The following is an 11,016-nucleotide window of genomic DNA, read 5'->3' on the forward strand; positions in this document are numbered from 1 at the left end:
AAGAACGACAGTAATGGTGCTCAGCATCCACGGGGCGTATGGAATGATTTAATTTGACATAAGCTATAGAGACCCCACCGGCAGCCTCGTCATTGTTGTTCACGCCAATTGTGTGACTCGCGCTCTCTCTCTCTCTCTCTCCCATTTACCCGTGCCCCCCCCCCCTCCACCCCTTTCCACTTTCAGAGAACAAGGCCCCCACCCGCCCCACAGCTCCGGCCCACCTCCCCAGGTCTCTGCATTAAGTCAGCCTGTCAGCCGGCTTCCCTTGAGAGGCTGGACTTGAAGTTTGTCCTCCCAGGTCAAAGTGGTGGCGGCCTCCACACCTCCAACATGCAGACAGGCAGGCCAGCGGTGGAAAGGAACTATGCACATTTTCTCAAGTACTTTTGACACTTCATACTTCTACTCAACATCTTGAGGCAAATGCTGTTTTACCCCATACTGCAGTTATTTTACAGCTTTTGCTATACTTACTTTGCAGATTTATAGATAATTAAATAGGCTATGAATGAACCAATTAAGCCCTATTTTGTACTATATTTATATTGCTATTCATATGCTATTTGTGAAAGATTCTGACTTTTGGACCTTATTATTGTGTCGTATAGGTATAAAATGTTGTCACACAAATAATGGTCCTCCCGATTCTGATACATACGTATTACTGTTTGTTATGCTTGTTTATACTATAAATCATGGTCATGTTGTGCATGCACACCATTGGTGGCGTTTTGCAGAAGCCAAAACGTGGAAGAGCCAATCAGCGTCTGCGCTCAGGGCCCTGTGATTGACAGACGCTGATTGGCCTTCCACTTTTTGGCTTCTGCAAAACGCCCACCCAGGGCCAGACCGTTCTGCAGAATGCTGTGAATTCACGGGACGGTTTACCAGGTATAAATAATCTTTTATATGTATTTTGTTTGGCCAACATGAATGCGGGGACACGTTTCAGGAGGCCTCTCTCAAGACATGTCTTTAAACTATAGTTGACTGGAGTCCCTCTGGGCTCTGTACTAGTATCTCCCCTTTAGCTATACGCTAATTACATTTGCAGCTTGTGATGTGGACACATTGCGAGCTTGTAGTTCTGCTCATTTTCTTTGAATGTTCGCCCCCAGAATGATAGGTTCAAGTGCATGGTTATAACTTAAGGTTTGATGCCTCTAAAGTTGAGAGACACCCTGATTCAAATGTGTGAGTGTAATGGACTGCACTGCAGTCAAAACATCACAATGTTTTCACCCTTTTTTACATTATAAACAAGTTCTGATTCTAATGGAGTGCTTCATAAATTCTGCAGTGCCAGTATTAGCATAAATGCAACCTACTGCTATATGTTAAGCCTATAATCAAGATTCGGTTAATTAACATAACCACTGTTTGCACTTTATAATATATCATGTAATTTGAAAAGGGCTTTTCAAAACAACACCATACACAAATGTTCTTGGGCACTCTGAGGAATATGACAATTATTGTCAAGAAAGGGGACTGGAACATTGATTGAACCTTCACCAAGTTTCCTTAAAACCATTAAGATGAATATAATTAAATACCAATGTCAGTCTGACCACTACTTTTTTTTTCAGTGAGGATTTTCCTGTGCGTTATACCTGCAGCGGGCCAGGCTGGTGGAATCTCCCCATGCAAGCAGCCTGGGTTATCTAATTACACATCATCTCTGCCAATTACAGTGTTACATCACACCCTTAAATGGGGTCGCCCTTTTAATCATTCATGATCGGTTTCCATCCGCCTGATGTCCACACAATGCAAATGCTCAGTGTTCATTTAAGCCATTTGTAACTCTGCGGATGTATAGGCCTACAAAAAAAACATAGGCCTACACAACCCAGTCCTTTGATTAAAGCGAGTTATGGTGGAAGAATTCTACATATTGCCTTGGATCAGGATTTAATTCCTATATGTCTCATTTCGAGTCAAATGGCCTTATTCTAATTTTTTTCTGGCGTGGTCTAAAGCCTATATTATTCCGTGACTTCCGTCTGTATTGTATGTATTAAAGGTATAGGCCTGCATCTATTTAGCAGAGTGGGCCTCGCCTCGGCTCATATAGCTATTGTTGTGAAGTGAATGCAGAGCGAACGTCACAAAACACATGCTCCGGCTGTTTTAAATGAAGGGTATACCTCGGTACCCATTTTAACAGTGGAATGAGTCAATGAGTGGATGCGCGTGGAAAATCGCGCGGCCGCAGGGCGCGAGCAGGGAAGGATGATAATTATTAGGCTTTAGCCTAAACTGCGCACTGTTTATTTTGGTCCTATAGGCCTACCTAATAGAGAGGATATTTAAAGGTAAATAGATATGCCTATACGTTTCACCCTTGGAAGAGCACATTAAACACAATGCAAGTGCCAGGTATAGGTCAATGCGTGTTTTGAAAACAGAAGTGAAAACAAAACTAAACAAATTGGTTGTGTGGAGCGAGAGCGAGAGAGAGAGAGAGAGAGAGAGAGAGAGAGAGAGAGAATAATAATAATGTCTCAACTTTTTTCCTTTCTTTTAATTTCTTGGTTCGTTTAAAATCGATCGTATATGGTATAATTTAAACATTACCCTGTGATCTCATTTTTGACCCTTTGTTTGTCTGAAGAAAGGCTCGTTTTCTGCTAAACATGTTTCCCTCTCTAGAAACGATGAGTCCATGTTGCATGGTTTTCTGCAGCCGTCTGTCACATTCTTGTGTGTAAACGCCATTGTTTCCATTTAGGCCTAATCTCGCAGCCATTATTTACTTAACTGTAAACTAACTATATAGGCTCAGTTACACCTCTCTGTAGGACGTCACTTTTTTGTCTTCCGATGAACATAATAATAATGTTGGAAATGGCCACATTTGTTTAGTTTTTCCCCCAGCGAACAAATATTTGCAATAATCCATGCGTAAACTGCGTAAAATCCGAGTTAATGGATCTTTGGGTCCATTTGGTTACATATACCCCCCCCCCCCCTTTCGCATGTCTGACAACCCTATTTTATATACAACCTTATTATTATATGCGGCACGGTTGTTTAAAAAATAGGGGGGGGGGGGCACTGAGTGAGGACTGTACTATATTGTATATGCCTATTCAATTCGGGCTGCCGACTTGGCAGATCTTTTCATCTTTAAGGTCAATTCATTTGGGTCTGAGCTGTCATTCCATCTGACCTGTGCTGCCGGAATCATAACGCAATAACTGAACTGACTGACCGCTGCGCTGCAGTGAAAATAAACTTACTGGACCCACAGTATGCAGTGCAGAGCGGAACACAGCCTCTCTCTATCCAAACCAACCAACCGCTCGTTTAAATCAATGCTTCAGTTTGTTGTGGCTTTCATTCAGTGTATCGCTTTGCAGGTGATGCCACGAGCAGATAAGGAGGTCGCCTCGCCGATCCCCCCAACACGCCGTCTAGACTATAGACGTTTATGTGACTTGTTTAAAACCAGTGAAACTGGACTGAACACCATAGTTCACAAGCAGAAACTTAAATGACCATCGGCTTATCTGGTCATATATAACTGGAGGCGCAAAGCACAGAGCAGCACAAGATCCGCAGGCAGCGATAAGACAGCGATAGACCTGCAGGTCTATTGCAGAGTTTGGTTTGATTCAACAGACAACGTGTCATCCATTGTCGATCATCAGGAATTTTGGCGTATATGCGTTAATTGGCCCCGATCATTTATTTTATAATGTGTTGCTGATCATTATTAAAGCCTCATCCATTGTCTAATCCTGATACCTGAAGCCATGCTAGCTTGATTGAATAATGACACTCTTAATTGCCATAACTAAAATAGTCAATACTCAAAATTAATATCTACATTAAGATTTGGTCCATCTAAATTGCATTTTTATATAAGAGCACAGCGATTAATGCATTAATTGCGTTCCTTAAACATTTCGGATATCTGGCTGAACACAATTTAATCGACGAGAATTAACATCGAAGACAATCAAAATGGGCACTCATGAAATTATTATAATGTGTTAAGTCCGATTCTCGCCCTCTGGACTGCAGTGTTCATGAATGAAGACATGTCATGTATTCAGCTGTTTATTTCCATCAGTTAATAATCCCTTTATGAATCGCTTTCCTGACAATAAATAATATAACAATAACTTACTTTTTTTGTTCGAGAAGCTCAAACAATCTGTCTTCGTTGCCCATAAGATAAAATATTTTACAACACGAGTTAATCTGCGGACATATCATGCTCCGACCTTTTTAAGACAAAGACAACTTTTGAGTCGCTCGGACTCGACAAAACGCAATAAATGTATCAAAAATGTTTGAAGAAACAAGACAACAAATATGACCACAATTAAATCGCAGAATGTCCATCTCTGTTTCCAATGTTTGCCTTTGAAGGATTGTTCTGAGAGTATAATCCCATCCAGCGGTTAAATATACATCTTCTTTTTCCCCGGATCAATTCATGCAAAGCCATCTTTCTGCTTTTTTTTGTTTGTTTGTTTCTTTTTTGTTTTACTGGAAATTTCTCCCCCAAAAATGTCGAACTTGAACAGGCCGTATAGTTTTGGAAAAGGTCCTTGCAGGTCGGGTCGGTATAGGTAACTTGTTCATTTGCATATCCTCCGCGTTAGATAGAAAACAAGAAAGGGAAAAAAAATCGATCCTCTTCTCTTTTTTTGTCTTTTTGGGCGCTGTGATGAGCCGGTCACATCATGCAGGGTTTAGGGGCGGGGGTACCGAGGGGGGTCATGCTTCTGTTCGGGGGTCCCGGTCCGGGGTGGTCGGGGGCGGGGGTGCGGTCCCATCACGTCTCCACCGGACTGGGGACCATACTGTTGGGAGTGTCCGGTAGCTGCGAGGACAGAGAGGTCACGTCACTGCCAGACGAGTTTCCCAGTGACCCCGATTCAGAAAAAGACACCTGAGAGGAGAGGAGAGGAGAGGAGGGGGTGAGCGGGTCAGCAGGGAGGGAGTCATAATAATATAGTAGGCCTATGCCATGAAAATACATCATATCAAATAGCCTAATAGGCTATATACTATCTGAGCCTATGCAAATGTAACCATCGAAGGGTCCGCATGCACCGTCTGCTTGGCTTGGTTAGACTACTCTCTCAAATGGGTAACAATTGGGATTTTACTGTGTCTAAATAGTCCTATACATCCTAACCTAAATGCATGCACGGAACTTGATTGTTTGCAGGATATCAAAAACTTTTGTTTTGGATACCCTGTGTGTGTGTGTGTGTGTGTGTGTGTGTGTGTGTGTGTGTGTGTGTGTGTGTGTGTGTGTGTGTGTGTCTGAAGTGTTTGCAGTAAATGGTATGGTTGCAAAACCTCCATGGCATATAGCATCTCTTTCTCTACAACTAACTTGTTGTATGTGAATAGACTGGAGAAGATACTGCCTGATGGTGAACATGCAATAAATCCCTTGAGCAAGCTATAGCTGACCCTCTTCATGTGCGGGGAACCCAGGTTCGAATCCCCCGCAAAGTTACAGAGTGCAGCTAAAATCTAAGCTCACGTGTCACATTAAGACATATATTGTGAGTGGATCTGCTATATATATATATATATATAGAGAGAGAGAGAGAGCTTGACAAAATGTATAAAATACTTTTGAAACACAAATCTACAAAGTATGGGGGGGGGGGTCTGTTTTTCAGACTGGGGTCCTAATTTGGGGGTTCTTGACATGAAAATTCAAGAATGAGTATATAAGTATAGGGATCTTATACCAGCTGTTGGAAGGCTGGCTGGTCCAGGTCGCTCTGCAGGGCGAACTCACTGAGGGCCTTCCATGGAGGCTGGTAGGTCTGCACCTCCACCGGGTTCCCCAGCATGGTGCTCTCATGGCGGATGGGACTGCCTGCCACCAGGGGCGTCCCCGTCAGGCCCTGCAGGTTCTGAAAACCAACACCATATATCCCAGATTTCAAGATTTTTTAAAAAATGTTGAAGAATAGCAGATGTACAAGCTGTGAGCTTGTAGATCTGCTATTATTTTTAATAGCTCATATAATCCAAAATGACGCATACACGTTCCCGATTTTAACGGGTTGGAAAGGTGTCATCTATTCTTTATAAGACAACAAATTATGCCCAATTGCCCATACATATGGCTATATGTGTGATTTATTCCCCCCAAAGAACCCTATACAGTCCATTTGGAACACCCTCAAGGAACAATGGTCCCTGAACCCCAGTTTGAGAACCTCTGGTTGGCACCAACATATGTGTTCAATATCACATTCCAGACAAAATATGAATACTTAATATAAAAATATAAAATACAAATAATCCCCTAAAAGTGCTATTCTTCAAAAATATACCCATACATTTTGTTAGTGTGATTTCAAAATAGTAAAAATGATATGTATAATAGTAAAGATGATGTTCACTATATAAAAATATATATTTATGTGCCCTGTGTGAAAATGTTTCAAAGAGAACATGAATATGGTTTGTGTGCCTGCACCCACATATTTAACTTGGGGCATCATATGAAAAGAGAGAGAGAGAGAGAGAGAGAAAATAAATGCCGTTTTCATGCAACTGAAGCCAAAGCAATTAACTGCAATTGATTTATTATTCAATAACATAATGCTAGATATGGACTGTCATAAGTCAGACAAATTTGCTTTGTTGCAATGCATCTATAATTAAAAACAGAATATAGGTTGGATTAAAGTTAGTAGCCTATGTTGATTGTTGCTTTGGTCTTTACCAATTCCTTTTTAACCAAACCTATAGTTTCCCGGGGTCAGGGCCCCATGCAGCTGTTATCACTTTAGTTTACACTAAATATCTTTAGAAAATAGAAAATCTACACACACTTATGGAGATTGGCTATTTTCATGTCCCAGTTCATGACAAAAAATAAAAAGATATCAAACGGATATAAACAAACACTAGTGGAAAGTATAGGTCCTCAATGTACTCTTTCAAAGCTACTCCAATCTGCTTTGCAGCCTGCACTACAATTATTTAAAAACTTTTGTTACTTTGCCAAATTTAGATCATTATTGTTACAAAACCCTATGTTATACTTAATCTATTTGAAAATAGCAGTTCACAATGGTTCACAATGGTTGCATCACGATGTGTTGTAAACTTATGTGCTTGTATACCTGCTATTTTCAAAGATTATGACGTATTGTTTTTACATTCTAATAATGAGTAATTGAGTAGGCTGCTTATTATGGCTAAAGTAACCCATATATTTTTTTTATTTTTTATGCAAATACTTTTTTACTCGATAGGTTTCAGGCCTTTTATATTATTACTGTGGAATTGCCACTTTTACTCAAGTAAAAAACATATAATAATCAGAGTATATACTTCTTCCATGCACCACTGCACTGCACCAAACAGTCATCAAACAAATACAAAAGAGAAGGGATAATAAAAAATGCGCTCGGCGATGGTTGACTTACGAAGATGCTTACAGTCTTATCACTGTGCTGCATCTGGAGCTGTTTCATGAGAATGGACCTCTTCTTGTCTTTACAGCGCTTGTTCTGGAACCAGACGCGGATGACCCGCGGGGACAGGCTGGTCATCTCCACCAGCTGCTCCTTCATCAGGGCGTCGGGTCGCGGGTTGGCGTTGTAGCACGTCCGCAGCGTGTGCAGCTGCTTCTCGTTCAGCACCGTCCGCACGCGCGTCGTTTTCTCCTGCTTGTGGACGTGGTTCCGATGCGGAGCCTGCCGAACCGCCACCGGGTCTGATATGAGGAGATATAGAGGAAGAGAACCCGGCGTTTTAGTTTAAATGGCCATGGCCACACACAAAATAAACAACGGAAAAGGGGAGCAGCACCGCAGCACAACGAATTATATAATAGGCTATGCTTTTGAGTGTTTTTTAATGTTCATCATCATAGCCATCACATTATCTGCAGCCAATGGCCTCTTCTCATTTAGTAGAAGAACTGTCTAAGGCTAAGCGGCTATAGGTTTGAAATTATTTTATTATTAGGCAAGGAAAATCGTTTTCAGCGAGGCCTAATCAAATCACGTTTCTACCTTTTATTTTTGTAGAACCAAAGTGGCAAAAGATCTATTCTGCGTCACAATGCACAATAGCTATGGAAAAGCAAGCAGTGCGATGTATAAAACGAGGCCAATGAATGAATATACGAATTAGATTATTTGCATATCGATAATCCATATAAAATATATCTTCTTATAGGGCCGCGCATGTGCCTGCAGGTCGTTGAGGATACCGGTAGTTTGAATGTAGGCCAACAGTAGCCGTCGTTGCGAGTAGAATTATCCCTTTTAATCTCTGCAGGAATTCTGTGAACACTCATCCTGTATTTCTGTGGCATTCTAAATGATCCAAGATTCCAAGTCATCTATCCTGTGGGGCAGGCCTACCTACCGCTGCATGCCGCCAGTAGTGATAACATGCAAGCCATGAATGCGATTATTCAGATAATGACAGTGAGCAGATTACTGCTAATGAGATCAATTATGAAATTAGCTGTAGCCTAAAGCAAACCACCAGCACTGTAGGCCTGTAAACAAGGCTAGTGACGCTCTGGTCAAAAGAAACTGAGAACATTGTGGATTAGTGACATTTTTTGTTTAGACATTTTTTCACCGTCAACTATTATCTTACATAGGTAATATATTGTTTGTAATTATTTGGCTTCTTTTTTTTTTAAATATTATTTTTTGAAATGTTTAAGAGCATTAATAATCTCTCATAACAATGAGGCCAGGCCATATAGTAACTGAGTTCTAACAGGCCTATATAATACTATTGCGCTCGTTGTGTTGTGCAGAGCTAAAATAATAATATATTTTTTAGTAGCCTATAATATTAATAATAACGTTATATGTCAGACATATACCTGATAAGTGTAATGTCCTGTTGGAGTGGATGTGTCCGGGGCTGATGGGGCTCTCCGCTCCGGTTCTCTCCAGCAGCAGGGAGTGATCGGCGCGGCACAGCAGCTCCTCTCCCCGCAGAGAGAACTCATCGCCCGGCAGCAGCTGCCTGCTGCACACCGAGCAGCGGAAGCACTCGATGTGGTACACGTTGTCCCGGGCCCGCATCACCAGGTCGCTGCTGCTGAAGCCCAGCTGGCATTTTGCGCATTTTATTCCAAACAGCCTGACCCAAAAAAAATGAAGGGAGGAAAAAATTGAAGTTCAATTTAGAATGCAGGCATTTTTTTACGATACGCTATAGAGCAAGATCGGAATAAGCAGATAGCCTATAAGCATGCAATAAACAAGGCAAATAAAAACACAAGAGTGCAGAGAGAACAGTGTAGTACTATTGCCTCGCAACATAATATCATCTCATTCTTTAAAATAATAAGAAAACACGTCAATAACAAAAATCAAGACTGAAACATGACTTATTTAATTCTGCATATAGGCTATACTGCATGGGCTCATTGCATTAAATTATGTTTTTTAACAATTAATTTCATTTATTTATAGTCAAGGAATATTTGAGCGGAGATCGTCATTGTGTTTGAATTTATTTTTATTTTCTTGTTTTGTAACTGAAAATAACAAACTAACCCAATAACAAAGATGTTTTGAGTAAATATTAAGGCCTGCATATTAGGCCCCAATTTATATTCCCAAATACATGAACCCTTGGGCCTTTTCTTTCATAACAAAACTATTTTTTGGGGGGGGACATATAATTCCACTTGGTCTATTAATACGTACCTTACATAATCTCTTTTGCAATAAGTCTTCCCGTCCCGGACGAAGCAAGTGCAGGTCTCGTCCAGGTATTGGCTGCACTCGGCGCACTTCAGGCAGGCTGCGTGCCACTCCAGGTCGGGGGAAACTCTCAGTATGTACTGGTCATGGATCTGACTCCCACAGCCCACACACATCGCGAATCCGGGCTTCTCTGCACCACCAGAGCAGACATTTTAACTTTAATTTGAATTTCAAGAAACCCCCAGTTTGATAAAGCATGAGGAACCCCCATAACAGAGGGTGTAACTTTTAGTGTCATTTTGCACACTCTCAGAGTTATAGACATGTAAGCAGTATGGCTATACAGATCACTGGACAAAAAACTGCATGAATCATGATATATCGCTACTCGAAAGTCACTCTTATAAAAACAAAAAATAAAGACAGAAATTAATCATTATCGCCACATTATTAATCTCATGCGGTTTTGAAGCGAACTTTTAACTCTCCTGCAGACAAATAGCCCACACTGTACAGAATCAGGCTTCCTATTTCATAAATAAATAATAAAAAAATACGCACGGCCTGACACCAAACATAATAGGCTATGATATTATTTTTCTATAATGTCAAACGGAACATGCAGGGCTAATCCAGGTGGTAAACAAAAAAATGTAGGCTATATGGCAGCAGCCCATATGATAAAAGCGTAATATGCATTGGCAACACATTCCACATAGTGAAAATCACACATGACATCCATATACTTCCCTTTGGAACGACCGCTCCCCATATAGAATATTTCCCCACTATAAAAGCGTTTTAAAACAAACAAAAATTGTATGGCGCGTGATATAGCCCATATCTATTGGCAATACTTGCACTTAAAAAGCACATGCACTATACTTTTCCATATTATCCTATATATTTTTAAAACTTGAACCCGGAATACCCCTATTCTGGGGTAACATTCGTGAATTTATAGCTATTTTTGACGAAATTATTTGGTGCAGCCTATACTAGAAAAGCAGTCCAGTAGGCTATTCAGATCCAACTTAGATTCGTGGGTTGAGGGTTTAAGTGGTCAAAGAATGGTTCCCTTTAAACCAGCGAGGTAGGTAAACACAAATATATAACGCGTGAAATAATAGCCCATAATAAACCCATATAGGCTACACCTACACCCCCACGTATAGGACCTATATGCTATTAAAAAGCACAAACGACAACAATGCACTTACTTTTGGAATGATCGCCCATATCACCCAAGAAAGAAGGGTTGAATATAACATCCAGCATACAGGACGGGTCAGGGGAGAGGGGCATTGAGGAGGACCTGGCGCTGCTG

General features: G+C 40.9%; 1 protein-coding gene across 3 annotated transcripts; it reads right to left on the reverse strand.

Moving 5' to 3' along the window:
- Positions 1–4,125: 4,125 nt before the first annotated feature.
- On the reverse strand, positions 4,126–11,016 carry LOC308313435 (insulin gene enhancer protein ISL-3). 3 transcript variants are annotated; one of them, XM_080760532.1, is made up of 6 exons: positions 10,910–11,016; positions 9,690–9,879; positions 8,855–9,117; positions 7,443–7,720; positions 5,733–5,900; positions 4,126–4,912 (listed from the first exon to the last, which is right to left on the reverse strand). In XM_080760532.1, the coding sequence occupies exons 1-6, from the start codon at positions 10,992–10,994 to the stop codon at positions 4,796–4,798; spliced, it is 1,101 nt and encodes a 366-aa protein (XP_080616658.1). In that variant the 5' UTR covers positions 10,995–11,016; the 3' UTR covers positions 4,126–4,795. The 3 variants fall into 3 exon arrangements, with proteins under 3 accessions (XP_080616658.1, XP_080616657.1, XP_080616659.1); XM_080760531.1 differs by having other exon boundaries at positions 7,431–7,720; XM_080760533.1 differs by having other exon boundaries at positions 4,835–4,912; positions 5,783–5,900; positions 7,431–7,720.

This window comes from Protomyctophum bolini (assembly GCF_963924005.1).
Source record: "Protomyctophum bolini genome assembly, chromosome: 1".
Classification (NCBI taxonomy): domain Eukaryota; kingdom Metazoa; phylum Chordata; class Actinopteri; order Myctophiformes; family Myctophidae; genus Protomyctophum; species Protomyctophum bolini.